Raw genomic sequence first — 13,977 nt, forward strand, 5'->3', positions numbered from 1 at the left:
CAGGCTGATTAGTGCTAAAATTGAAAAATGATTGAGAGCTCAATTGATAATGGACATTATTATGAGGTGCACCACACCTCTATTTATTTATTGTACTTATTTGTTCCTTCTGTGAAAAATACAAAACATTCGGCAACAAAACTACACATTTAAACACATTTTAGTTCATCTAACAACAAGCAGCGCTTCTCAAATGACTGTTTTGGCTCCATTTTCACAAGCTTAGCCACCACAGAGTTGAACTGTTGAGGACACAGAAAAACAGGTCTGCCACTAATCTCACCCTGTGGCTGGGCTGTGAAACCTTCTCATGTTGTTAATCTGGGCCACAGCACCACAACAGACGCACTTTACAGCAGCTGAGTAACACGAAGCAGCTGCGGTTTGGAGGACGCAAGGATTAACCGACGATCTAATGAGAGGACAGTTTAATTAAAAGCCAAACTAATAATAAAACCATTACTTATTAAATGGAGATACTGACTATAACGTGTGTGCAGGTGCAACATAGAAAGTGTGTTTCTTAAGCTTTCTAAAACTGTGCTCCTGAAACACTTCTGAGGTGGTCGTGGTTTTTATTATCTTCACTATCAGTTCACTTTTCGATTATTTTCTCAATCTAACATAACAGAAAATATCAAAAAATTTAAAAATATCCACTCAGTTCTTCAGTTTGCTTGTCTTTGAATAGTCCACACTCTGATGTTGTTCAATTCGGGCCTTCAAATAAGGAATATTTTCATCACTGATTAATCTGGCAGCTCTTTTCTCAATAATCATGATGAAAAAATGCTCTATGAAGTAAAATATCTTGTTTGGTTTGACCAACAGTCCAGCACACAAAAATATATGAATCCCTCAGTGATACATAACAAAGAAAAGCAGCGAAGCGTCACACGTGAGGAGAACGAGACAAGGTGTGGCTTTTTTTCTTCTCACTTGTGGATCCACTAATCAACCAAACATCACAGCTTACTTTCACAAATGACAAAAAAAGCAGCAAATATTCACACCTTGTGAAAGCTAATTAAACCCTGTAATTCTAATTATCGACTCACAATACATGAATCGGTGTTGCGTTTTCTTTTTTTGTACTTTCACCAAAAAACAAAACATGCAAACAAAAGACTCACCGTCGGTCGGCGTGAATGCAGCATCTGTGGGAGCAGATATGCCACCTGTGGAACAAAGAGGCGATGGAGGATGAGATGAAGGACGCTCTCTTTGGGGAATATGTCCAGATGTGGAACACACTTCAGAGGGCGTGATGTTTTAATTGATGCAAAATTATGCAGCGCTCATGTTTTCTCTGTGGCAAACGGACACAAACCGCATACAGACGATGTGTCACTGCACCAGAAAGGAAGAAACAGTGACGGACATATTCAGTTTAATTTCTGTAGCAGCAGCTCTCACAGCACAAGTCATCTCAGGGCACACTGAGGTCAAAACTTTAAACGAATACATGACACGGCAAATCCAATGATCTCGTTAAGCTAACACCACCAGTGGAAAGAACAAAACCTTTTCAGGAAATTACATGTTGAATGTAACAGCCTGCAGCAGGTCAGCGCTGTGCTCTTTGCTTTGTTGTATAGCTTCACATTTCAGGCACACAGTCTTGCAAAAATCCACTTTAAAATCAATTATTCTGAGCAAACATTTCAGCATCTTGGCAGTGTCATATTCTGATGTTCCACCTACAGTCCTGTCTCTGAGTCGACTCCCTCTGCTTGTCTCTCTGTCATCAGGGGACGGTGACGGAGGACAGGGCCATGGCCTCCTGGTTCAACTGGAATGAGCCTTATTACAGAACGCCCCGCCGGGACCCGTCCGACGTGGTCACCGACACCCTGATGGTGGAGTTCAGCTGGCAGATGAAGGAGGCCGAGAGGCTGCAGAGGGAGAGGGAGAACGAGTACCGACGCCTGAAGACCGGCGTGGACTACAGCTGGCTGGCCAGCACGCCTCGCTCCTCCTTCAGCATCAGCACCGGGGAGCGCCTGGGCCTGGAGGACCTCTGCTCCAAGGTGCCGCCATCCTGCTGTGGCCTCGTCATACTCAAGTAAGGAGGAGCAAAAAACTGACGGAGGTTACATTTTAGATAACCTATATGGACTTTACTGGTTACTAAGTGCTAGTATTTAATAATTATCCTCCACTGCATTTATCTGGTTGGTGCAGTCACTTAGCTAGCTTCTATGCTAGCTAGTTTAATGTTAGGCTTTGAGCAGGGTTAATACTTTGAGCTAGATGCTAACATCAATAAGGGAACAAGCACAGAACATGGATGCATTACTGTTATAATGCTCAGTCTTCATTGCAGGAACTTGCAGGCTGTTTTAAGGCAGCCAGAACAGCAAAAAAACACCTGAGTAGAGCCTCCATAAGGGTAATTTTCCAGGAGTATCTAGTCCAGGAAAGGTATTGCTGAATGGCCCTGAAAAACTGTTGTGCAGGTCTTGATGCTGATTGGTTGAACTCAGAGAAGACAGCAAGCGTACAAAGGTTCATGCCACCCTAAAATATAAAATAACCTGCAAGTTCCTGCAGTGGAAAACAGCCAATAGTCAACGGGCAGCTTTCCACTGCAAGAATTCAGGGCAGGTGCGAGGTGTGAATGTCCTCCCCAGAACATTGACAAAACAATTGCATCTTTTATCGCAGTTGGTAAAAACCCAAGATTTGGTAAACCTGTGCTCTAAAGACGAAGATCTGCTGAAGTTGGGTTTGGTTTTCATCCAACTTCATGTCCAGTTACTGGTTCAACAGCAGTTAGAAGGCAATATTCCACCACTAATTTCTGAATGTAAACTAGTCTGTTCTCCACCACCTTTAATGCTGCTTTCAGATTTGCAGTCAGTACGGGATGACAGTCCTGAACTCTCACACACCTCTTGAAGACGGTAACGTTATGTCGATGCGCAGAGATTCTGTTTTCAAGACTAAAGTCGTCTGAACTTGTAGCTGAGTTGAGCGATGAATCAGTGACTCGTCCTCCAGCTCACGCCACAGTCTGATCCAGCTCAGACCGACACATAGAGCTTATCAGTGCGATGCTTGTTTGGCAGCCGTCCACCATCACGTTAGCTCAGAGCGAGCCTGCTGCTCTGCTGACCCTGCAGGCCTTTTGCATATGTTCTGGTGTTGCTCAAAGCTTAAAAAGTATTGGTCAGCAGTTTACAAATCTATTTCAGATGGGTTAAATGGCTGAATTGATGCTAGCAATTTTCAATGCGCACAGTCTCACTCCACAGTGTCTTGACATTATCGCTTTCCTAATGATCCTGGCCAACTGAAGGACACCACTATTCTGGAAATCTACCCTCCGCCTCCACACATTGTATGACTTAGTGACACTGTGTACTTCCTCCAGCTGGAGAAAATCTACTTTACAGTCAAAGGGTCAACAAGTCAGTGGTGACAACTGTTCCTGACATATTTTAAGAACTCCGAACTCCGAATTGCTAATATCTATTTTGACCACAAGTCTTTTTGGAACTCGAGGGACGAACAAAAACCGTGTCTTAGTAAGTTGTTAGGTCACCACGTGCTGCCAGAACAGCTTTAGTGCTTCTTGGTACTGATTCTCCAAATCTCTAAAGCTCTCCTGAAGGGATGAACACCCTCCCTCCAAAAGATATTTGCTCATTTGGTGTTTTTCAATGATGCCACTGCTAACAAATTGGTCCAAAATTCCCCAAATATGTTGGGTCATATCTGGTGACTGTGAAGACCATCAGGGACCCGTTGTGTTGGAACATTGTTGTACCAGAAGAGACGACTGTCATCAGCATAGAGAATAAAGGTGATCCCTCAGAACAGCTTTGTACAGATTTGAGGTGACCCTTACCTCTAAAGGGACAACTAGAACCGAACCATGTCAGCAAAATGCCCCCTACAGCATAACAGAGACACTGGATCCCCTCATTGTAGGTGTCGAAAGGATGAATCATCTGACTATATCATGTTTATTCACATCCCTGCAGACCAGTGCCTCTGGGTTGTTTCACCACTCTTAACTTATTCATCTTCGTAATTAAGGATTCATGTGCAACCTGCTATAATATTGCTGTCTAATTGCTGCCTGATCACGTTCTGCATTGATATTCTCAGTCACTTGAGGAAGAGCTGCTCCAACCCTGTGAGCTGATGTCTTTCTCATAGATCTAAATGCAGATGTCACTTTAGTCACAGTTTCTCTTTGAACACCTGCCAGCTGAGCGGTCTCTCCGACTCAAGCTTCTGCCATCTGTGCCCCGATAATGAACCTTCTTTCAGCGTCACTTAGATCATGACACAAAATCAGAACCAGCTGGGTCCGCTCAGCTCAGACTGGATGTTAATTACTTAATTGTACAGCAGCTACGTTTGCTGCGTCGCTCCGCTCATTTACTTTGACTTTAACTGGTCACCTGTCTCCTATATACTGGTAGCAGACATTAACAGCGTTTTTAGCAAATGATTTGCTTCCTAGTCAGTTCAGTGGTCTTTGAAAGTGAACGTAGCTGTTGTTTGTGTCTTTACATGATGATATTTTGTCAGTGTTTGTCGATTAAGGCAGCTGTGATCTACGGTAGTGAGTAAAAAGCAGCAGCTCAATAACTACTGGCAGCTGCAGCCTTGAACACTCGTAAACATGGCGATCGTTTCCATCAATACCTTCTTTGTCATGATAAATAAAAGCGGTATTTTAAGCCGCTTGGTTTACAGATGTCTTAAACTTTTGGTTAATTGCGTTCGTTAAAAGACACACAGAAATAATCATACCGAATAAACAGTAAGTCAGTCACATGACATAATGTAAAGAAAGGCTTCGTTCTAAATCGACGTTTTAAGAAATTAAAATAGCTACGAATATGAGTTGAGTTTTGAATGAGATTATCCTAATGCTGGAACAAAACAGCAGCAGTTTTTCTTATCCATCTCATCTCCAGATGTAGCCACACAGGCTGTCAGATGAGCTCCAGTACATCTTCATCGATACCACCTACCTAATGTGTTATACTAACTTGATTTTAAACTATTATAAATGTTGCTTCAGTTAATTTTCACACAATGCAAGAGTCTGTGTTCTGCTCAGTTTGGTAAACGTTGTATTAGCGCTGCTATTTGCAGAACCTGGAGGTTTCATCCACGTATCCAATACATTTAACACATCCCATCCATCCATCATCTACACACCGCTTAATCCTCACCAGGGTCGTGGGGGGCTGGAGTCTATCCCAGCTGGCTCAGGGTGAAGGCAGGTTCACCTGGACAGGTAACCAGTCTATCACAGGGCTACACTTAGAGACAGACAACCAAGCACACTCACATTCACACCTACGGACAATTTACAATCACCAATTAACCTCAGCATGTTTCTGGACTGTGGGAGGAAGCCGGAGAACCCGGAGAGAACCCACGCTGCACGGGGAGAACATGGAGACTCCACGCAGAAAGATCCCGGGTGTCCTCACCGGGAAGGAACCGGCGACCGTCTAGCTGCGAGGCAACAGTGCTAACCACCAAGCCACTTTGTAGCCCTTAATTTAACATTTTAATGGATTTTTTTTTTGCTTCAGATCACTGCCAAGTCTTTAATGCATTTGTGTTCATATACTTTCAAGCCACACTTGAATACTGTCCTCGACTTCTTCAGGGAAGCTGCTCAGCTGACCAACTTCTCTGCCGTCCTACACATGACTCCATAATGCTTCAGCGTCTCCGTCCTTTAATCTGCGCCGAGGACATCCTGAGCTCGTCTTAGCATCTGTTCGTAGAAAGCTGCCGAGGTCTCGGGTGTCTTGTTAGAGTCTGACAGCGTTAATGTAAGTGAGCAGTGAGGTGCTAAATGCTAAGTGGAATTCATCAACACAACAGGGACCAAGTGGAGCGTGTTTTTGTGATTTTAATTAGCCGCATGTGGGTGGAGACCTCACTTGTTAGATTTACGGTGGAGTGTAATTAACTCCTTTCTGAGACACTTAGGAGAGAATTAGATTCTTTGTTTTTTTGTTTATTGTTTGTTTGGATCCCCATCGATGTGCAAAAAGTGACTGTTGGGCTTCCTGGGTCTTTGATTACAAAACAGATGATAATGAATCAAGGAAATAATATAATTATAATAATAGTAATAATAATAAAGTATTATGCCAAAAGAAATTTTAAAAAATGTTGCTGCGTCTACTCATATACCTATATTTTTTAAATATATTTTTCTTTATAGTATCTTTTCAGGGTTATTTTTTCCTGTAGTTTCTCATCACATGCTGATTTATTTACTCACATTTTACATTAATGTCTTTAAAGGCGCCGTTAGCAATGTTTGCATTCATTCACTTTAAAGTTTCAGGATAACTCATTTGCAAACTTTGAGGTTATTCAAGGACTGAGCATTTGGGATTTCTAAGCTTTTACTGATTAAAGTAAGGACTGTTTGAGGATTGTAAATAAATGTTTTACACCAGAAGACATACATAAACATCCTACCTCAAGATCTACGATTTGCCTTTTCCAGAGCTTTTAACTGCATCTTGTTGCCTTCTCGAGCACGTGGGTTTGCTTCTATAAGAAACGAGGCTGTGAAACTACAGTTTTATCTCCAGTCTGTGACTTTTGCCATCATCTAGTGTTAATTCTTTAATTAAACACAAAAGATGTGTGAATCAGTTTGGGATGTTTCAGTCCTGTATTTTGTATTTTGGACAGTGAGGCTAAGTTTCCATTTTTTCTTTCTTTAATAAAGAGTAGCTCCACTTTCTCCACACAGCCTAACACAAATAACAACGAATGCAAAAATATACACAAGAACAAACAGACTTGGCTTTCATCTGTCCTCTGCGCCTGCATGTTGCAGCAGTGGTCTGAGTGAAGGGAAGGCCAATCATCAGCTAACTGGACACACTTACTGGGAGGCAGGTTCCCAGACCGATTCTATTTAAAGGCTTGTTAAGGCCTCAGCCACCTCTTGTTAGGAAGACGAGGACGGGTAATTGGGAAATTGGCAGGAGTCTGCTGGTCATGCACGTGGGGGGGCTGATGACTATGATCCGGGCCGCCTCCTCTAACCATCATGTGGATGTTTGTCTGTGCAAAGGCCAAAACCTTGAAAAATGTTATTAGTTTGACCCACCTGCCTGGGAACACACGCTGGCCGGCATTAGAGGGACGCTGTGGACGTGTTGACATCCGGGTGGTTAATTGTTATGCTTATGGCATTAGACTGCCTCCTGAACAAACGCTCCTGCAACGTTTTTGAGAAACTTAGCTGCTTTGTTAACATCAAAACATGTAAATTATAAATTACGAGCCAAACAAACACAACAAACTGGTACACAGTGATGACCAGTACAGTAAAACCACTGCTCTTCCTTCACTAAGAGTTGCCAAAACAGTCCTGAACACAACAACATCCCTGTTGAGGTGAAAACAGGAACGAGAGAAAGAGAGAGAGAGGAATAAAAGGACAACATGTTGAGGAAACGTTGCACTAAGAGTGTGAAAAACAATATCTTTGGTCCTAATGGGAATCAAACCACAACCTTGATGCAACCATCATACTCCACCAACAAAAACAGACATACTTGGTTAAAAACAAAACCTGTTCCGACAGGTATGGCACCAAAAAAACACAGTGCAACACCAGAAAACAACCATATCATAAAAATACAGTCATTTTCTGAAGTTAATACACGTTTTCTAGCATTAGTTTGACGTTAAATCATGTATAGTTTTGGCCGTTTAATGCTTAATAAAGGCTTTTTGCAATTTAAATATAATTTCCTGATAATAATAATATATATAATTAGATACATAGAGTGATATAAGCTGTACTTTTAGTGAGTACAGGTGCTTATAGATATTACACAGATGACATATTCTTTCCACATTTCTGTCATTTAACGAACAAATCTATACAAAATGTAGAACCAATACTTCTTTTTCTTTTCTCACTAATTGTACCTAATACTAAAAATACATTTGCAGCATCAAACCAGAGTTTAACAGTTTCATCTATTAAATTAAAAAGAAATATATTTGTGCAATTATAATAATTTTGCTAATTTATTTGATTAGTCTTTGTGAGTAACCTTTTTTATTGCTTTAAAAACTATTTACGCTTTGTGGTTACAGGTTTTTAATGTTATTTTATACCAAACATGAAACTCCATCATTTATTTTTGTAATTTTATTGATATTTTCATGCATTAGAAATATACAGAAAAAATCTGTTTTTAAAAATTGTAAAAATTGCATAAATGCACATTTTTTTTTTTTCAGTGGTTAAATGATCTGTATGTCCAGCTCGCTCACCTGTGTTCTGTTCTGCTTGGCTCAGGTTCAGGGAGGTGATGCAGGCCAACGAGCCCGAGGCCAACGAGGTGCCCGGCCTTTTCCGCTCCGTCCTCCTGGAGGCTCTGGACCACCTGAAGGAGGAGCAGGAGGCGCAGCGACTCGCCCGCCAGTGGAACAACAAACGTGCCATGAGCATGTCCCTCGTGAACTTCAGGTCCCGGATCAAGATCAACCCGTTCGGGAGCACGGTGGGCCTGGCCACCGCTGCAGCCGAGGGGGCGGGGCTCAGCGACCTCAAAACGGTGTCGGAGGACGTGGAGAAAGGGATGGACCGGGAGAGGGTGTGGAGCATGCCCGACTTCAGATACAAAGGACCCAGCAGCAGCAGCAGCAAGGTGGTCTGATGCAGCGTTCACAGGCCTGAGCTGAAAGTGGGACGTTTCAGTGGGACGAATGCTGATTTCCAGGACAGTATTTCCACCTTGCACGAGGCAAACGGGGACGAATCCCTTCATCCTCCTGATTTTCCAGTACAAAACCACTCAGCATTAGATCCTGCTTCCCCTTATCACCCGACAGGGTAAACGTCAGGTGTTTTACTGGTGTTCTACACACTGACAACAGTTTTTCAGTACTTGAGGTTTTATCACCTCTTGCAGTGATGCCTCTGTTTTGTAGAGATTTGGCATCTAAGCACTGATAATAATTTATACAATTTACTTTCTTGTTGCAGGAGAAAATGGCTGTTAGATGAGATTTTAAAAGCGCCTGTGAGGTGAACGGTGTTTTACCGGAGTGCGCTTTGCATGAGATTTCTGTGTAAGAGGTTTTAAAAAAACAAATATTTCACTGGAACGTCATTCACGCGGTGAATCATGCTCTCCCTCCCAACGGCGCACAAGGACTCAGCAGCAGCACAATTCATCATCCAAGGTCAGCGGACTGAAAGCTTTTCTCCCGCGCTCGCTGTTTGCGAGAGGGAGTCATGAAAGAAACAAAGCGGAGAAATAATCAATAATAAATTTTGCCAGATGCTTTTAAATGAAACGTCTCAGAGTAAAATCTTTCCAGCAGTTTAATTGCTGCATTTGTTCCATTTGTCACACAACAAAATACAGTACACGACAAAGTTGTTCCATCATCCATAGAAACCTTTTAACTGGTTCGACACAAGGGAGGACTAACAGTGATAGCGTTTTATATCTCAGCTTAGCCAAATGACTGAAATGGAAACAAATTTTAATGACAGAACTTTGGAGAATAAATGCCGTCAATAAAGCTGTCAGTAATTATCCAACGATTAATTCAACTCTCATTTCAGCAAAATATACACATTAGAAATTAGGATTTCAGTACACAGGGGTAACGTTGTGGCTCCCGGGATTTACTGTAGAAAAATAACCCCAAGTTACCCAAGAAGATAAATGTACGGGCATTTCAAAACGTAGTAAGGCTGACATGAATAACTGACACAGCCAGCAGGTAGAGGGAGTATCGACAACTTCAAAGAGGAACGATTTTACACATCGCTGTCCGTTTAGAGATTTGCTGGGCTAGTGTTTGAAAACTAGAACAATCTGAGGGTGAGGTCACCAAACCTTTACAGCCGACTCGTCATTTCTACACGAAGCTCAAAAAACACGCTTCAAACTGAGACCTGTGGTTGGTGATGAAGCTGCTTAATAGGTATTGTTGGCAGATACTAACAAGACAGATGAATGTATGATTAAAGACAATATCTCTGCTTCTGTTGCGTCAGTTTGGACTAATTTCAATCCTTTCTTTTGTTGAGTCTAAATTGGTGGAATACTCTTTTAACGGGGGCGACATGTTCAAACCACAAGCAACACTGAGAAGTCTGTGGCTGGCAGGTAACCAATCTTCATTCCCATATCTTCGTCTACTGCTCGTCACAAACACTTCTTGCATCGCAGTCAGACGAAGCTGAAGAATTGGTCACCTGCACAGCAGCACGCTGGTCTGAACGCAGCTCACGGTGCTGCAGCTCCATCCAGCCCGGTGCTGCCCCTCTGTGGCGACGCAGGTTATATTTATCATCGCTTCCTCAGAAAACTCTTCGTTTTTGTTCTCTCGGAAAGCTGAGTTGTTGTTTCCTGAGTTCTGCTGACGTGTCTGCGTCCGACCAACAGGACCGGCGTCCGCAGCGGCATCACAGGGTAGAGTTCAAGAACTCAAGAAGCTCTGCTCGATTTTTATCCCGCTGTAATAAAACAAGGCGCGCGTGAGCCGAGGCAATAAACAGCCTGAAACCGGGTCACTTATTCAACAGCATGAAGGCGACTTTACCTGCTTGTCTTTCTTTGACTTCTTTACTTTCATCTTGATCTTCTTCCCTGAAATCATACTGTACTTTCCTTTTTTTCGGTCCTTCAAGTACTGAAAGAAAAACAAATTCACATTTAAAGGGGATACAGTAAAAAAAATAAACAAAAATATTAAAAAGATGTTGAATAGCAAAGTTACATAATTAACCTGTGACAAGAACTTTAACTTCCAAGAAAGAGTACAGATAAACTGAACAAAAGAATCACAGCGATGGATGTAAACGTGTGCAGACATGACTACTAATATTTACATCATACTACCAGGCATAGACTGACTAACACTCTCAAAAATGTTTTAAAATGATGAATACAACTACTTGTTACTAATTGCCATTAACTATTTAGTTGTTCCCACTTTAAAGAAGAGACAGTTGATGCTGGTCTTAGACAGTAATGTTGGAATTTAACAATCAAATACACAATTCTAAGGTACAAACACATTTTCTAGGATACAATTTAATGCTATAGAAGCTAGATGAACATGAGTATGAAACATGAACAGACTGTCACTGAATGTTTTGCTACCTTGGAGATCTGAACAGGTCCCGAGTTTTCCTCTCCTCCTTTTGCTTTCTTGTCTTTTTTACGTTTATGCCGCTTCTCTTTCTTCCCTTTCTGGTTCACAACACAACATGAGCAAAAATTAGTTTTCTGTGAGAGATGAAAAAACAAAAAAACAGAGAAGCTAAACATGTAGGAAATTACCTTTTTGTGTTTTTCCTTTTTCCTTTTCTTGGACTGCTTTCTGGATTTACTTCGAGAGTCTAAAAAAAAAAGCAAAAACAACAAACTGAGTCAAATCTAATCACTGATGTTTAGTACTGTGATTACAAAAAAAAAAAAAGTAGGACAAATTTATAACAACAAAACAAATTAAAAAAAAAAGATTCTGGATTAAATTAATCCGATTGTAAATAAAGTCTACAAAGGTCATGAAATCTACCTTTACTGCTGGAGCTACTCCGACTGCGGCTGGACGAGTGTGATGAACTTGAAGACGATGAAGAGGAGGAAGAGGACGATGAGGAAGATGAAGACGACGACGATGAACTGGAAGACGATGATGAAGAAGATCGACTCCGGCTGCGTTTCCGTTTCCTTTTCTCTCGTCCTAAAAGATACAAAGACAGTTTTAGTGAATGAATAAATAGATTTAGTATCATACGTTCACATTTACATACAGCCTGAATACACCTGCACAATAAACTAATATAAGCTAGATTTAGGGGGACACATAGGAATAAGACACAACCTGGCTGTGCAAATGCAACTTCAACACTAAAGTTAAATATAGATCAGTTATAACACCCACTTACAACATTGCACTTATTAATGCTAAACGCTTCTATATACATGATAGCTGAAAGGATATAGTTCGTAGATACAGCTGCATGTACATTGAAATAGCCACAATTTTATATATCTGGTTTGCATGAGAGGCATGAATCTGTTTTATTATAGTGTAGAGTGAAAAACATGGTAAGTGAATCCTGATTTGAACTCTCTATAGCAAATATGAGCTAATGGGACCTTAGACTTTCTGTAATTCTACAGCAAAAGTGGATCATTCATCAGTATTTTTTAAAGATCAGAAACAAGAAAATGCAATTCAACTATTTGCAGATTTTGGTTTAAAAACTAGTTGACTAATAAAATAATGAAAAAGTAATGTGAAAACTGGTAGTAAGAAGTTTCTGTGAGCTGACATTTTATCTTATGTGACGTCTAAAATGCAATAAGTCAACACGCTTGCCTCTGCTCCTTGATCTCCTCCGCTCGTCTGTTCTGGAAGTGGAGCTCGACACTCTGCACTCTGCTTTCGTCGACTGGAAACACAAAGACATGTTTATTGTTTGTTTGTGTGTGTGTGCGTCCCAGATGCGACAGGAAACAGGTTTTCATTGGGATCTGATCTGAGGTCCTGGAAGAGGTGTTGTTTTCAAAAAGTCCATTCAAAGAGTTAAAACAGTTCCTCCCAGCTCATATATGTCACAGCTGTTTTTACCTGGGTCACAATACCCAGCTGAGGTAATGGCAAACACATATCTTTCCGAACTCTGAGCGTATAATTGTGACGAAAGAAATGTTCTCTGATCAGACAGACGTTTACAAGCCAGGGCTGCACAATTTAACATTTCAGCGTTGACACTGGGTTGTGTGTGTGTGTGTGTGTGTTTAATAGTCACATAGTTGGAAGTGCATTGTACAGTATAAAAATGAACTCAAACACATCAGGTTGCAATGTCGCATGATGTCCAAAAACAGGCACTGTATTTGTTAAGCCGTTTAAATCAGCAGCACAAAGCTCTGTATGATGAGTGCAAAGTCAGATCTGAATGCCGTTCAAAAGGTTTTTTAAATTGTCAGATGCCCTGCTGGTGTTACACCCTATGTGGGAGGGTTCCCAACAACAACAGAAAGATTTCACAGTAAACAGTATTTTATAAGCGTTTTTAAAAAATGTGGGTCTTATTTTCTATGCAGACAAAATCACAACAATCATTCCAGAATGATTAGTTATTTCCAAATCGTTATTCAAGTCCTCTATACTTTAATGAATCAATATAAATGACAGAATAAGAAAATATAACAATGTCAGTTTTTGTTTGATACGTCCAATGTTCTTGTTTATACTTCAACTTAATACATCTGTTTGTGGACGTTCTTTTGTCTCATTTGCAGTTATCCTATGGAGTATAATCTTTAAACAATAACCCCCAAGAATGAAACTGAAAGTCATTTCGACGCTTTACTAACATTACAATCACAATCTAGCGGCTTCAATCACTTTTTGGCAGCATTATATGAGAGGAACCGGCCCTTTAAAGTCTTTACTACCTTTAAAAATAACTGGATTGCTTATAATTTAGTGCATGGCGCAGGACAACATGGAAATACATGAGGATAAAATGCAAAAGAGATCATTTCTGTATCACTGGTTGACCAGATGAAAGCAGCTGCAGACGTGTTATAAGCAACAACACGCACAACGTGATAAACACCCGGCGGAAGGAGATCAGCTCTTGGCAGACGATTCGTTTTATTGGCAGGACGTCTGTTTTACTGAGAAGCTTATTGTTTGCAGACTCGCTAATCGTCCTTTCTGTGGCGCTTACACTAACAGCGCTGCGTTCACTAAGCTAAAGCTAAAACGCGCTACAAACTATGAAATAAAAACCACCAGAGTGGGTAAAATAAGAGCTTCTGTACTCACCATGGCGAAGGAAGAATGCAGCCGATAAACCGTGTATAAACCGACACCACAACTACAAGAAAAGATGGTGTAAATGATCTATTTATTCGCTGTTTTCTCCGGTAAAATAGCACTAGTTAGCGATCTGGGGAGACATTT

At 41.1% G+C, this 13,977-nt stretch overlaps 2 protein-coding genes across 2 annotated transcripts; one reads left to right on the top strand and one right to left on the bottom strand.

Moving 5' to 3' along the window:
• Positions 1-1,446: 1,446 nt before the first annotated feature.
• Positions 1,447-8,684, top strand: rd3 (retinal degeneration 3, GUCY2D regulator). The gene is made up of 2 exons (XM_008303848.1): positions 1,447-2,065; positions 8,324-8,684. The coding sequence occupies exons 1-2, from the start codon at positions 1,776-1,778 to the stop codon at positions 8,682-8,684; spliced, it is 651 nt and encodes a 216-aa protein (XP_008302070.1). The 5' UTR covers positions 1,447-1,775.
• Positions 8,685-9,337: 653 nt separating this feature from the next.
• LOC103373843 (RNA-binding protein with serine-rich domain 1) lies at positions 9,338-13,977 on the bottom strand. Its single transcript, XM_008303850.1, has 7 exons — positions 13,840-13,977; positions 12,379-12,451; positions 11,569-11,736; positions 11,331-11,389; positions 11,151-11,240; positions 10,588-10,677; positions 9,338-10,501 (listed from the first exon to the last, which is right to left on the bottom strand). The coding sequence occupies exons 1-7, from the start codon at positions 13,840-13,842 to the stop codon at positions 10,451-10,453; spliced, it is 534 nt and encodes a 177-aa protein (XP_008302072.1). The 5' UTR covers positions 13,843-13,977; the 3' UTR covers positions 9,338-10,450.

The sequence above is a fragment of the Stegastes partitus genome, unplaced genomic scaffold (assembly GCF_000690725.1).
Source record: "Stegastes partitus isolate 25-593 unplaced genomic scaffold, Stegastes_partitus-1.0.2 Scaffold2080, whole genome shotgun sequence".
Lineage (NCBI taxonomy): Eukaryota > Metazoa > Chordata > Actinopteri > Pomacentridae > Stegastes > Stegastes partitus.

Excerpts from the sequence above, each read along its gene's own strand:
- rd3 (XM_008303848.1), top strand. The coding sequence starts at position 1,776 with ATGGCCTCCTGGTTCAACTGGAATGAGCCTTATTACAGAACGCCCCGC. Across the intron at positions 2,066-8,323 it reads TGTGGCCTCGTCATACTCAA|GTTCAGGGAGGTGATGCAGG; the intron begins GTAAGGAGGAGC and ends TGCTTGGCTCAG.
- LOC103373843 (XM_008303850.1), bottom strand. Across the intron at positions 10,678-11,150 it reads GACCTGTTCAGATCTCCAAG|TACTTGAAGGACCGAAAAAA; the intron begins GTAGCAAAACAT and ends TTTTTCTTTCAG. Across the intron at positions 10,502-10,587 it reads AGTCAAAGAAAGACAAGCAG|CGGGATAAAAATCGAGCAGA; the intron begins GTAAAGTCGCCT and ends GTTTTATTACAG.